Source organism: Rhizomucor pusillus, assembly GCF_041956525.1.
Source record: "Rhizomucor pusillus strain CBS 183.67 unplaced genomic scaffold VTP01scaffold_4, whole genome shotgun sequence".
Lineage (NCBI taxonomy): Eukaryota > Fungi > Mucoromycota > Mucoromycetes > Mucorales > Lichtheimiaceae > Rhizomucor > Rhizomucor pusillus.
The window spans coordinates 487493-501684 of NW_027192146.1; the positions used below are offsets into that span (position 1 = coordinate 487493).

Consider the following 14192-nt stretch of genomic DNA (forward strand, 5'->3'; position numbering starts at 1 on the left):
TGAACGTTTACAAACATGGCTCGACCGATGGTGAACGGTCTACATAAAAGGACCGTGTGCTGTAAGGCCGTGAGTCGCGGTCCTAAGAAGATGGCCTGTCCGTTTTGGGACCGGACCGATCTGTCATGGCCCGTTTGGAGCTTTACCGTCGCATCAGTTAATGGAATAGGCATAGTATTATTTACCACCAAGTGGGAGAACATATCTTCATAAGACCGGCTCTATTTTTCCGTACACCCGGCATTTTCATCGTGATGTCAACTCTTTTTCTAGCTGAAAACATAGAGGTTTGGGATTTGACGAGCTCGCGCAGCGAGGAAAAAGCAAGCAATGTTTCGTCCTCGAGCGAAGCGAGAGCGAAGCATGCTTGGTTTTTTTTTTAATAGAGTCTGTGTTTAGTGATTTCAGTGGTAGTAATTCCCATTCCGAGAAACTTGCTATCGAATAATGACAAGTATAGACACGAATAGAAATAGTCAAATGCATTTATGTAGTAAAACGTTACGAGGAGATCAACAGACTAAGAATGGTATGCACAAGGTATGAGGAGATGTATACATGCGACAAGGAAAAATTGTAATAGACAGGGAACTAGGTACAACCGGTGATATCTAGCAGACACTTTCTGGATCGTGCAGCTGCAAGAGGTTATTATTATCAAGCCAAGATCCTGACTCAGTCATGATCGTATTTGCTACGCCCTCCTGGCCGTGCTTTTCATGCTTCAACACCTCAATGGCATGGCCAACTATCAGAAGCCCAGGCGGTCTGCTACCTCCTACACTCTCGAGCACTTGGCAGATAGAATCCAGTGTACCCCATATGATGCGTTGATCAGTGCAGCTTGCTCGTTCCACAATAGCACACGGCAAATCAGCCGGGTATTTCTGCTTGGTGATCAAATCCCTTGTCAATGGTTCCAAACGATGGATGGCCATCAAGAATACATCGGTTCTGTGAGGGTCGTATGTCGGCAAAGGGGCCGCAGAATTCTTGGCACCTGTACCCGTAGTGACCAAGAACTGAGATGCGACCGATCTATGAGTCAGCGGTATACCAGATAGCAGAGGTGCTGCAACAGCCGATGAGAGACCAGGGATCACACGAGCAGTGTATCCATGCTGCCTAAAGAAGAGAACTTCCTCTCCACCGCGACCGAACAGGAAAGGATCGCCTTGCTTCAGTCGTACCACATTCTTGCCTTGCTTCAGTGCCTTGAGAGCCATTGCATTGAACTCTTCCTGCGCTGCATCCGCGTTGCCAGGGAACTTGCGGGCAATCTTGAGCTCACAGTTGACCAGTGAGATTACTTGCTCTGGAACAATCTTGTCTGCTAAAACGAGATCTGCTTCTTTGATCGCTTTAAGTGCTGCCATTGTCAATAGATCTGGATCACCAGGACCGGAGCCCACCAAGCTGATACTGCCAGCCAAAGGCCTAGTTTCCTTTCCTTGCATCGGAGGTGCATTCAGACTTGCTACTCGTCCTTGGGTTCCCAAACTTTCGTAGCCTTCGTCTTGATGATATGCTTCCAATAGGTCTTCCATATCACGGTCTGACAATTGCGCTAATTTATCCATGCTCCAATATTCACAAATTTGAGCCAGCCACTTCATTCTTCTACTGCTGGAAGCCGCACTGGGATCGGATTGTCGAACTTTTTGTCTCAAGAGTCCTACACGACGGACAGCATCCCCAAGCCGGGCTGGCAGACTGGTAGCAATATGACGACGGATACGGTTGGATAGTTTGGAGGCTTGACCATTGGTGGAGACGGCGATTTGTAGAGACTGATCGCGGTATGTTGAGGTCATGTAAAAGTCGCATAGATCGTTCATGTCGGCTACGTTGACTGGGATACGGCGCGATCGGCAGTCGTTCGCGATCCTGGTACATTGGTCTCGATCGGCGAGGCATACAAATACAAGATCAAACTGATCAACGAGTTCGCTGTCATAAGTATCGCCGAGCCATTCGACTTGTTTGTGCTCAATGCGATACACGAGCTCCGAGGCCATGCCTTGCAAGGAACCAATAAGGCATACCGTTGCGTCTGCTTCGAGAGATGCTAGTATTCTGCTTGCTGCTACGGGGGAGTTTCCGATCACAAGCACTCGTTTGTTCTTGCATTGATAAGCAATCATGAGAGAGGCACCACCTTGCGGCACCGGGACCCTTGGTGCTGAGGATACCATAATCGAGGGATATATTTCAGGTTGTGAGGGGAAGCGAAATACATAGATGAAAGTAGATGAGCGTAGTTTATATATGTTTTCTGCATGGCAAATCAGAAGTTCAAGCGATGAGGCAACATCCGACATCTGTGTTGCATTCGTTCTGATTGGCTGATAAGTAAGCAACTCGGATTGATGCTCCCCCACCCAGTTGACCAGGCAACTGGCCTTTGAAAACATCAATCATCACGTTGATACCAATGCTGCAAATATAAACCCAAATCAACCGGCAATTTCACATGCTTCTCTCAAATTAATAAATTGAAAGGTCCTTCCTGCAATCCAGTCAACGCACGTTCGTAATTCGATGTCGAATGGCGCAGATCTCTCAGCACAGTCCTTCATCCTGCAGCAGCTGCAAAAGATAACAATTCACTGATAAGCAGTTTCATTCATCGTTTATGTACATGGAGCTCTGTGCAACCAAGGGGTTTGTATCAGAAAGGGAGAAACTTGATAAGGGAGAGGTTGATAAGAGATTTCGTATATCTATTGTTTGCTATCCTTTTCAGGAAATTGTCCTCTCCGGATATTCTCTTCAGTTGTGTCAAATCGCTTGCCAGTTCGCTGCTGGTGAATGTCACTGGCACGATTAGCGTCATCGAGAGCAGTTTCTGTCTCATTGATGTGAAAACGAGCATCGTCCAGGAGCTCTTGCTCTTGTTTCTGAAATAGACGTGTACTTTAGCTTTTCTGACACATATGATTTATGCTATCGAAGTTTGTGGAAGCATGATAATTACCTTCTGTTGTCCGGGGTCGTCACTCTTTTTATATTTCGAAGCCATGCCTAAATATCGAATGTGAAGAAAAAAGTATATACGCAGTTTGAAAAATGGAAATATATTTATAACCGTGGAGCTGTCCACCCATGTCATTCCCCACCCATGCTCATCCTTGCAAGATATCATCCTTGCGTAGCTCAGTGCTTGTATTTCAACTCAGCTTAAGGTGGTGGGAACAGCCGCACTTTTGCAATCGCATTTTGTCAATCAAAATAATCAGTACCTTTATTACTATTTCATTGGGAAAAATGTAAAACAGACGAGACCGCGCTCACCAAAAATTCCAAAACCTTCAAGATTGGAAGGTATAACAACAGACAGGCATAAATTTGCGTCAAATCAATGATAGAGTTGTTCAACTCAACGGGAACGTTGACCTTGTCTTCACCTGGGAAATGCCCATGCTTGTAGAAATGCTCCATGAGGTTATCCTTTTCGACCCAGCGATCATAGACCCAACTTGTAAATGCATTGTCATCTTTAGGAAGATCTGCTATCCGAAACCTGCGGACATGAATATGCACGTCTTTAGGGTAGACGCCGAAAAAGAAGATGCCTTGTATAGTATAGTGCTTTTCTGGGTGCACATTTGGAGGAATGCCAGGATATCCGATTGTTAGATCGTATAGCCATTCGGCCGTTTCATCAAGTGTGTCTAAGCACAATTTCAGTCCAGTTGAACGTGGTAATAATGTGAATCGGTTGTCTTTCTATGGAACCACATGAATCTCAATTAAGTGATGAGTAATAATCGAGTCGAATCTCTTTTCCTTACCATGTTGTTCTTTTCTGCAAACTGTTGGGATCTCTTTCGAGTGTCGTCAGCAATCACTGAAGCGTAAAGATACGACGACTAAGTCCCAGGACTGTTCTCCATTACCATGCTTATCTTGTCCACATGATCTTACCAGTCCCTTCAGGGAACAATACGAGCCACAGAGGTCGTCCAAACCGCTTAGCGCGCTCCAAATTATTTACAATAGTGCTTCGATCCATTGCAATTTTACGCTTGAGAAAGATGAAATCAAAGAATTGCATTCCCTGCCAGAAACGTCCAACGTGTCAATACCCTCATGGCGTTGAATTTCACACAAGGAATGCCATTATTTACCCTATGTTGCAAAGGAGTACATCATGAGTCACATTTATCTAACCGAAAGCCATGAATCTGCATCATACTTACCAACCATACACAGGGAGTTTTCTCAAACTGTCTTTAAGTATGATTTTCATTGCGCCATGTGCGTTAGCTAGATACGCTACACACCAGATATAGATCCAATCAGCGTAGATCTAGTGTAAATTTAATTATATACTTGTCAGCATTGCAATCAAGGAACAGCCAAGTTAAGCTTTACTTGGTGATTAGCAGTTACAACCGCCTTTTCGGGTAACGAAAGACCCGTTATGCGCCCCTGAGCGTCGACAGTCAGCAGTTCCTTCTTATCCTTTGCAAAGCACGACTCGTCAAAAGTTATTGCTAAGCTTGTTCCCGGAGTAAAGTACTGGACGAGCGCAATCAAGTTCTGGGACCACATGCGCATGGTATAAGCAATGTAGCTGCGGTACAACGGTTCGGATACAGGCCACAGGAAAAGTGATAGGAGCTGTGCAGCAACCACACAGACAGACTGGAACATGAGACCTCCGTTAACTAGCACTATATTTGCTATTGCCCTTGGTGTCCATTTGTAAATTGTCATTGCGTTGTGAAGCTCAAGACGAGGGGTGGGGGAACTTGAGAGCTCGTGATAATACACAGATGACGTGCAATATCTGGGGACTTGGTAGCACATGATGATGATGCAGCAGCTGGAAAACTCGGTGGGGTTGGATATGACCTTGCCGTGCATATGCTGCAGAGTTTCCGCTGCCTATAGCCTGGAAGACTGCTCTTCTATGGACACCACTTATGGTTGCACCATAACGTGAAGGTCACCCAACCTACTTTACGCTTTGCGGCAAAATAAATTTCCAGAGTGGGCGAAATGGCCGTGCGGAGCCGATCAGCGTGAGGGAGGATAGTGATCATCATCGAAAGGAACGGTCTACAAGAGATCGTGTCCTTACTCGATTAGAAATCCAATGAATATAGCCAATGTAAAAATGGAAGTTTTGAATGGATTAAGTTTCATGTAACCATCCATTTTGAACGCATGCCCGGGTCCTATTGATAAAAGAACACTGGCCCAGAAATCCATGCGAGTCTAGACAACTATCCACACGTTGAGTTTGCATTGATCATTTCACCTTTTTGCAAAGAAATCATGTTAGTCTATACCATACATGATTTAGAACGTTAAAAATGGGAGGATAGCAGAATAGCGTCAGGAACGCTTCATGGTAAATGATTCCTGGGCCCAACTCTCTCTAATTTAATGTGGCTCAATCGATGGCGACAATAGCCAAATATGAAAAGTTTAGTATCGTGTGCTCCGGCTCCTGATCCGCACTTTTTGCGCTTTTGCCATGTGCTTCTTTCGTAGATCTTCCGGTTCTGCGCACAAGTCTAGCCATCTCACAGCCTCATCAAGCGATGGAATGCTATTATCATTCTGCCTAAAGGTTGATACTCCAGTTGGATGCAAAAATACCTGCCTTGCCTCATGACTAGCTGCCGCAAGCATAAGACGGATTCCAGAAGCTTCTGCTAGTAGCCCGTCAAAAATTACGGGCGATCAGGGCACCGCATTGTTCGCAAGCGATGCCCGATGGATGAGAAAGATAAACGCTTGTTTGTACGACCATCAAGAGCAAAATCATGCGGCGCACGGATCTGCCTAGTCCGAGGAGTGGAGGGAGACCTATATATATATAAACGCGCTCCAGCTTCACCATTCTTTCCATCATTATACGACTCTTCTTACTAATGTATATTTCCTCCATTCGAACCTCTTCTTGCTCCTTGACAAAAACTAATGTCGAAAAGATCCTTCTCGCTGATCCAAGCTGCACGCCTTTGGCAAGATACTACAAAAACCAAAGTGATGGTGCATCATTATTATCCATGTCTGCTACGGGTTCCATAGGCCGTGCCTCTACCATGTCTTCATCGTCGCCCACCAGATTTCCATTCCAAAACAGCTCTCTGTATCTACCCATTGCATCCTACTCCTCCCCACAAATCGCACCCGGCATCTATCCTCGTTTCTACGATAACAACGATGATGATGATGCCTGTAGTATATATTCATCATCCACTTTATCTACTACAGAGAAGCCAAAATTACTGAGGATTCTGAAGAAAAAGGTTTCAAGTACCTTTAAAAGATGTATGTAAATATTGGATCACGAAACAGAAATTAGATACCCTTTTCAAATAATAACAGCGCTGGTCGCTTCTTGATATGACGCGGTGCAGAAATTTTGCACGTGTGATGATGAATGAAGAGGAATGGTATCGATATATATACAATTATAGTATAGAGTCGTCCAATAGTCGTCGCTGATTAGCATGTATTCGGTGGAGCGCTCGACATCGGATCATTATGTAACCAGCACAGTTCACCCTTTCTAGTCGTAGCTTGCGTTGTCCTAAGGACTGAAGGCTTTGTTTCAGCGCAATGACTTGTTGCCTGTTGAGCGGTCGTATGCCTAGCACTGTTCCTGACTTCGCTGATCGCTGTCTATTGACGAATGATCCGGTGTCATACCATCGGTACGAATTGAGCGAATCTATCATACTTGTAAGATCAACTTGAGCCTCCAGGATGAGATGTGCCTCACCTCGAAACTTTCCATACGGAGAATCCATCGTTTGCAGTGCAAAGGTTTTGACGTGGAAATCTTCTCCTGTGTAATATCGTAGAAACCCCTCTTCATCCTTGAAAACAAGGTTATCCAATATCAGGCTGTCCAAGGTCTGATCCGCAAAGTCAATAGATATCAGTCCCTTTTGAGCGCCGTATATGCCGCAATTCTCCAGTAATAATTTCTTCAATAATGTGCATCGTCGTGAAATATGGTCAAGCGTCTCTTGTCGCAATGGTGTCCGCCGTATATATAGCTCTTTCAGCTTTGTTCGAATTGCAGTACGAATACCGTTTTGGTCGTGGTCTTCTATTTCTTCGTCGCTATCCTCATCATCATCGTCGTCGCTTATGTCGAGTTCACCTGGATATTCAGTTGACAAGTCGAGTCTGACGTGGATCAATGTCAAAGATTCTATCTGCGGACCGGCGTCGAGCAACAGTGGAAGCGAGACATGATGCATATCACCAAGGCATAGATTACGCAATGCTGGTAAACGCTTGAGCATTCGTGGCAAATCGAGCGGCGATCCCCTACGCCAGCTGTCTTCTCCACTCTCCTCCGCGTATAGTGAAAGCGAGGTCAGCGTCTGTCCAAATCGTCGTACAGCTGCGTTCACTTGACGCGTTGGGAAAAGCATTTCATCATGGATTGACAAATGTGACAGCTGGAATTTTCCTGACTGGAACATTTCTGAAAAGAACCCTCGATATAGCCGCATGTTTATCAATTTGAGGATTTTGATGTGTGTGCACGATTCGAAAAATAGTCTGTATGCCTTCATCCTTGTAACCTCGCGATCACGTCTCCACTGTGTTATCTCAGGGAAGAGAATTACGGGTAAATCCTCCTCCTCACGGTCTTCTTCTTCTGGGAAGATGTCGTAAGCTACTTCAGGATCGAAACGACCGCTTAGTTTCAGACTCTCCAGTTGCGGATATTTCTTTGCAAAGTAGACGAGCCAAGGCGTGTAGCCTGTTGCTGAAAGACCGCGGTCGACACTGAGATCTATTCGACGTATAGTTGGCGCCAGTTTGGTCTCAAAGTCAAAGTTAATACCGTCGTGCATGCTGAATTCGAACGAGGTAGCACTAATCTGCAACATTTCCAGGTATCCGCATAGGGTATGTAGCACATCCATATCCTCCATACGCCACTCTCCCTTCCACTTGAGCGACAAGCGTCTGAGCTGGGGCATTGCTGACAGGAAGACGAGGCTCTTGATCCCAGAATAGCATTCCAGCGTCAGCTCCGATAGCTGGAGCGAACTGTAGTGCGTAAATAACAGCTGCGACATGACGGCTCGATTGGGTGTCAGCGAAGCCATAAACGCTGGCGTCAGCGGCGAAAGTGGCTCCTTCTCGTAGCTTACAAGTCTATCCTCGGCCTTTGAGAATTCCAAGGACCACAAGGATGGACAAAGGCTTGGGATCTGCTGCATGACGATCGGCGGCGGGCTGTGCTGCTTAATGCATAGTTTTTTGACAAAATGACCTAGTGGTAGCGAACGAATCGTCCGGTGGGTATCCTTTCCCGACTGGCAGAGTGTACGGTAGAACCTTGTACAGCGTTGTAAGCTATGTAGCGTCACGTTGCTGTAAAACAGCTGGACGAACACACAGTGCCATTGTCGACATACAAAGAGGCAGGCATATCGATCTTCGGGGGAAATGTTGCCGTTAATAAGCACAAGCAGCTCTTGAGGAAGATTGGCCGCCTTTGACGGCATTGTGTCCTGTCGTCGTTCCGAAGAGTAGTTGGTGTGAAAAGAGCAGCAAGGAGTCCGGCAACATTCTTTCTTCCAACCGCGATTCGTCAAAAGTCAGGCGGCGTCCGAATTTGCATGAAAAGCACTCGTCTCAGGCACACGAACATACTCTAATGTCTCAATTCGTTGATATTGAGCTCCAGAATCATTCGGCTGCTTTGGCATGCTGTCTATAAACAATAAGAATTTACACTGTAATAAACGACATGGATCGGGTTTAACAATATGTTGGTATAAATAGATGGTTTTAAACAGGAGGTTCCGTTGAGGCACGATCGTTCGGCTCATCGTTGCTACAAAAGGCAGCTATCACGAAGAATGGTAATACCACAAAAATTGAGGCAACTTGTAAACCCTAAAAATAACCAACGTTGAGCATCATTGAAAGCTTTTTTGCCCACATTTCTGGAGAGTGCGATATTTACCAGGATAAAGAATAAGGGTATAAAAATGTAAAATAAGGAGATCGAGGTCCAGTTATCGAGTCGATAAGCTAGCATAACGCAGAACGCCAGAGCTGCAAGCATCGAGAGATAAGTTTCAAGGCTGTAGGGGAGCTTCCTCTTTTTTGAATCTTTTGATGCAAATGCCCAGTATATAAATGAGTAAGCTGAGACGAGTGCAGCGTAGACATAGGATGGCACAAAGATCTGGGTAGTATAGAGCTTGCCTGCATGTACTCCGTCAAGTTTATCAGCGAGAGTTGCTGCGAAAGCTATCCACATGATAGGCGGCGCCATTTCTGCCAAGATATATTCCGTAAGGCCATGGTACAGGTAAATAGCCTTGCACTCGGTAACTGAGCTTTGCGACAACCGGACGAGGTAAGAAAGTACTTGCCACACGAAAAAGGGAGCTAGCACCTGCATAACGCGCCAATCGACATATCCGTCAAGCTTCAGGACAATGAATACTTGAATGAGAACAAACATGATGTATAAAACGAGTGACGACGTATGCGCTATGAATGACGCGCTTTTGATGGGTGCGGTCTGTCTCGTAGAGTAACATGAATAGATTGCGATAGCGAGTCCAATACCGTCGATCACCCATAATGGTATGAAGACCTGCGCCCAGCTATGATTAAATGGATTGTTACTGTCAATCTTCAACCCGACCAACACCAAGAAGACAGCCACATCCACGTAGATGCCAAAGTTGAATATCGACATGAAAGCTGGTAGCGCTCGAGGTGCTAGTTGTCCCACGAATGCGACAAAATCTTCAATGTAATAAAAATGAAAGTATGCCAACGTGCTTGCCATGTTTTCTAGTTCCACAATCGTCAATCCCTGGGAGTCGTATAGTTTGCGTGTTGGCTTGTGACGAAGCGTCTTACAATCAAACAAAGATCGTTAGCCTGCTGCTGTCCGTGTCTGTCATCAACAGAGACGTACAAAATATGCTCTCCAATTTATCATTGTCTATGTCGTATTACAGTAAGGTTATTACGAGCATTTTTCACAGCCTCTCGAAGACTATAACTACCTTCTCTCTCTCACGAAACTCAACGTCATCCAAAGCAATTCGCATTTCTCCCGCACGCCTATATTTATCCAACAATTCTGCTGGCGTCGTCGTCTCGTCAACGTTGAGGATGCTGTATAAACCAGTTTTGCTCATGATATTTGAAATATGTAAAGCGCAGCAACGCCTGAAGTCCATGGAAAACCATGCCATTAAATACTCGGGGCTTACTGTGGCGCATTCGACTTATTAAGGACGGATGGATGGAACTATGCTTGCTTGAAAATCTTCCTGTGTAACGACTGCTTAGCCGTCGACGACAGACACAAAGCGTAGCTATTCTCGAGTCAAATAATGTAACTGCAATGTGATCGATGGTGGCTCAGCATCTATTCGAAGCGACGTGCCATTTTCTTTTCTGCATCGCAGCCGCAGCATTTATGAGAGACTTGTATGCTTTAAAACTGGGAGGTAAATCATGTGGCCACCGCTACAAGCACGCAAAATAGAAACACAAGATCTTTATGGTGAGCTGACTACAGACTGTCGACTGCTCTAAAGAATGTATATAAATATCTACGTCCTTTAGATATAACTGAAAGGAAATAAATCTTCAGGATTAGTTTCAAAAAGCAAATCTATCCAGAAATCAGACCCAACCGCTTGACTACGGTGACGGTCAAGAAAAGCCATCTATCAGTGATGTCTACTTCATCTTATTCTTCCTCATGAACAGACTTGCGTGAGGACGCCGAAGAGCCAAAGTAATGTCTGTATGCTGCATAATCCAGCGTACTAGATAACTTTGATAGATAGTGGGAAGGATTGTAGTCAGTAATCGTAACTATAACCATGTAGCTCAGCACACAAGAACGAAGATCATAGACGCGATATTGCAGCAGAAAGACCAGCTGGTTGGAACAGGACATGATCAAATTGCGTATCGATTCTCGTTAAATTCCATTCACTGTACAGTCTCGAATTAATGAGCAGATTGACCGGTGCAGGAGGTGCTGCATGTAACTGTACAGTAGATTTCTTTATGCACCCTACACTCGAGTTTTCCTATCTATTAACCGTGCATTAAATCATCAGTTAACTCTCTTCCAGCAGGGGATCCTGCCAGCAAGCAAAGATGCAATGCAATAGCTGTCGTTACACATACATTCGATCATCTGCTCATCTGCACTTGTTCCAGACGCAGAATCCTAGCTTCCTAGCGGAAGATAAGAAGCTTTTGGAAGACTTGAGATCGTCCAGGAACGGTGTGGGAAAATGTTGACCGGATGTAGCAAGCATGTAGAGTGACACCAGGTCATGGTCATGACTCGTCCGTCATACAACTCGCCGGTAACGTACTCTTAACGTGAGGAGATTAGATATCGTCGTGTCCGATTGTGCGGTGCGTCAGAATTCTCGTCACCGTAAAATTTATCCATAAAGTATTTCGAATTAACTGTTGAGATGAGCACATCCTCGCTGTTGGCGTTTGCAAGTGAAGACTGCACCTATCGATGTGCTAGGCCAACAATTGTAAAGTAAATAATGTGTCACTTGCATATAAAATTCATTCTAACGAAAATATAAATATCAGGCCAGCCACCTGATCTGTGCACCGGGCGGAAAGCGATGTAAAGATCAGTGATACGATATGACGAGATGATTGTTTTTAAAATAAGGACAGGATCAATGGACAGGGACCTTGATACAATTCCTTTCTTCACTTGTATACTAGAAGTACTCTGTAAAGTAAAAAATGAAAAATGCTAGCAAGATAGTTCTTTGCGAGCTGAAAACAGGACAGAAGAGATCGCCGATAGGCCCGGGGTTACACACATACATGCGCGCAGAGAGTATGTACTCTCTCCATAGCAAAAAGCCCAAAAAGGATCATCCCTTGAATTCGTCCCAATAAGTGACAGAAAATGTCGATAAGCTCTTAAGGAGCACCCTTATGGTGCGTGCATGTTGATCGCTCCCGATAAAGAGGGCCTTCCGTAACGTAAAACTGCAATCACCCAAATCGCGCCGGTGCAGCTTGGAATTTTTTTTCACACATGGGTTCGTCATGGAGTAACGGATAGGGGAATACGATAAGCCCACGGTTATGTGCGATGAGGGGCTGGTTTACAATGCCAAAAAAAAGAAAACATTGGTAATGCATCACATAGCTTTGTTTCGCTTTCTTTCTCTGTGTCTCTGTTTATGACGATGATGTGATTTTCTTGACCTCATTTTCCCACCTGTTTTCTTTTTCTTCCTTCCTCTTTCTTCTTCGCACGTATACGCGCAAGCACATATATACTCACTCGCACGTAACCACCTGCTCACCGCCTTGCTCCCATGCTATACTGGCCCAAACTGCTGACAACAGCACACGGTATCAGCGCAAGCGTTGAGCCATATTTGCCACTTTACTTGTATGAGTTCCAGGATCTCAACGTCTTTTCCGTTGCTCTGCTCATGGCTTGCATGGGGATCGGCCGTCTCTTGAATTCAACATTGTTGATCTGGCTGGTCGATACCTCTGCCCCCAAGATTCAAGTCCTTGTTATGCATGTCCTGACCTTGTCCGCCGCGGTTGCATATGTCGCTCTATTCAGTATCCCAACGCCGCTGTCCATGGAAATATTCGTAATGGCCCTAGCCATTGCTGCTGAAGCTTTTTTCCTGCCTCTGTCAGCGCTCTTAGACAGCGCATTGATCAAGTATCTGGGAGATTATAAAGTTTGGTTGTTTGGTAAGTCTATCGCGCAAGCTAAACCATTTTCTTTTTTTTTTCTTGTGCATTGCTTAACATACTAGCTTTCTAGACAAGCAACGGCGTTGGGGCAAGATGGCATCCTCTCTGTCTGTAGCGTTAATCGGTGCCGTGTGGTACTACGACGACCAATTGTCTAGCGTTGCATTGATAGCTGCTGTTTGTCTGGGCGCATGCATGATGGTGGGAGCACTGATTCCTGTGCAACGTACTCAAGGGATTACTCCCGTTGTTATGGAGGATGATGAAGAGAACGAAGACATGTTGGCACAGCCGCCCCCGCGATTCCTAAAGAATGCGCTTTTCCCTCAGGCTTTTATCGCGTACAAACCATATAGTCTGTTTGGAGAATCATTATCACACATCTCGGAAGAAGATGCGAGTATGCTCAGAAGGATGGCAAGCAATAATACTACAACTCTTATGCGAAGAAACAGTAACCATTCAGTCATGTCTACTGCGACAGCTGCTACGTCTACGTCTGCGTTGATGGCCAGCGGCAGCGTACCTGTTACCATGTACGGCACTACGACGCATCAAACATGGCGCAGACCCAGCATAATGCATCCACCTCCGTTGACTGAAACGATGTCTTCGGCAGAAATGGCATTATTACCCCTCCCACCCCGTGACACTCCAATGTCAGTGCTTCTGCTGAAACTTTCGAATGGGCCACTTGATCAGGTTGTACAGTGGCAAATCCAAAGCATGTCCTTGTCTTCGTTACTTTTAGGTGTCGTGCAAGGGATGATGAACACTCTCCTCTTCATCTACCTTTACAAAGTTTTGGATCTGCCCATGTGGATCACGGCACTTGTTGGATCGGTAGATATACTTACAAGTCTTTTTGTGCGAATGGCTGCTCCATGGGTAATGAAACAACAACGAATGCATTTCCTAGCATCGCTTTCTCACAGTATCTTTTTCTTCTTCTCTGTTACAAGTGGATCCCAAAGTTCACAGCTACCATGTCATCTGCTGTCGTGCATGCAGTTTTGATAATCTGCGCGTTTGCATATACATGGTTAAGACCCGATTGGCCGTACGTTTCCGGAGCTGCAATCTTGCTACAGACATGTCAAGGCATTGCTTTCGAGTTGATATGGCTTGTAATCACACAGCTTCTCGGTGCGTTGCTGTGGACAGACGAAGACCAGAGGATTACACAGGTTGCTAAAATGTCAGCGTTATACTGTGGAATTGGACCCGCGCTCGGTGCTCTCGTTGTAGCATTTCTTGTATCCAGCGGTGAAGGCAACGCGGCAGCAGAGCTGCTCTTGCTTCAGGGATTCACCTTGGTTTTCAGGTGCTCCGTGGCACTAACGGCTGCAAGCTTCGTCTTCTCATGGGGTTGGTCCTCAAGTGATTAGCCATGTGGGAAACTCTAAACTCCCAATTGCTGTATACCCTGCTATAGTCATTCCAAT

The 14192-nt window shown here is 45.4% G+C and overlaps 5 protein-coding genes across 5 annotated transcripts; 1 reads left to right on the forward strand and 4 right to left on the reverse strand.

Annotated features, from left to right (window-relative positions):
* Positions 1 to 611: 611 nt before the first annotated feature.
* On the reverse strand, positions 612 to 2195 carry VTP01DRAFT_7495 (uncharacterized protein; the record flags this gene model as incomplete). Its single annotated transcript, XM_069386513.1, has 1 exon — positions 612 to 2195. One exon carries the CDS (start codon positions 2193 to 2195, stop codon positions 612 to 614), a length of 1584 nt encoding a protein of 527 aa, XP_069241961.1.
* A 528-nt stretch (positions 2196 to 2723) lies between these two features.
* VTP01DRAFT_7496 (uncharacterized protein) lies at positions 2724 to 5054 on the reverse strand (the record flags this gene model as incomplete). Its single annotated transcript, XM_069386514.1, has 9 exons — positions 2724 to 2900; positions 2978 to 3024; positions 3339 to 3729; positions 3795 to 3850; positions 3928 to 4027; positions 4089 to 4131; positions 4203 to 4312; positions 4378 to 4893; positions 4968 to 5054. The coding sequence occupies 9 exons, from the start codon at positions 5052 to 5054 to the stop codon at positions 2724 to 2726; spliced, it is 1527 nt and encodes a 508-aa protein (XP_069241962.1).
* Positions 5055 to 6434: 1380 nt separating this feature from the next.
* VTP01DRAFT_7497 (uncharacterized protein) lies at positions 6435 to 8498 on the reverse strand (the record flags this gene model as incomplete). The annotated part of the gene is made up of 2 exons (XM_069386515.1): positions 6435 to 6694; positions 6746 to 8498. The coding sequence occupies 2 exons, from the start codon at positions 8496 to 8498 to the stop codon at positions 6435 to 6437; spliced, it is 2013 nt and encodes a 670-aa protein (XP_069241963.1).
* A 286-nt stretch (positions 8499 to 8784) lies between these two features.
* On the reverse strand, positions 8785 to 10160 carry VTP01DRAFT_7498 (uncharacterized protein; the record flags this gene model as incomplete). The annotated part of the gene is made up of 4 exons (XM_069386516.1): positions 8785 to 8892; positions 8963 to 9871; positions 9935 to 9961; positions 10026 to 10160. 4 exons carry the CDS (start codon positions 10158 to 10160, stop codon positions 8785 to 8787), a joined length of 1179 nt encoding a protein of 392 aa, XP_069241964.1.
* Positions 10161 to 12347: 2187 nt separating this feature from the next.
* Positions 12348 to 14135, forward strand: VTP01DRAFT_7499 (uncharacterized protein; the record flags this gene model as incomplete). The annotated part of the gene is made up of 3 exons (XM_069386517.1): positions 12348 to 12744; positions 12818 to 13635; positions 13710 to 14135. The coding sequence occupies 3 exons, from the start codon at positions 12348 to 12350 to the stop codon at positions 14133 to 14135; spliced, it is 1641 nt and encodes a 546-aa protein (XP_069241965.1).
* Positions 14136 to 14192: the final 57 nt, after the last annotated feature.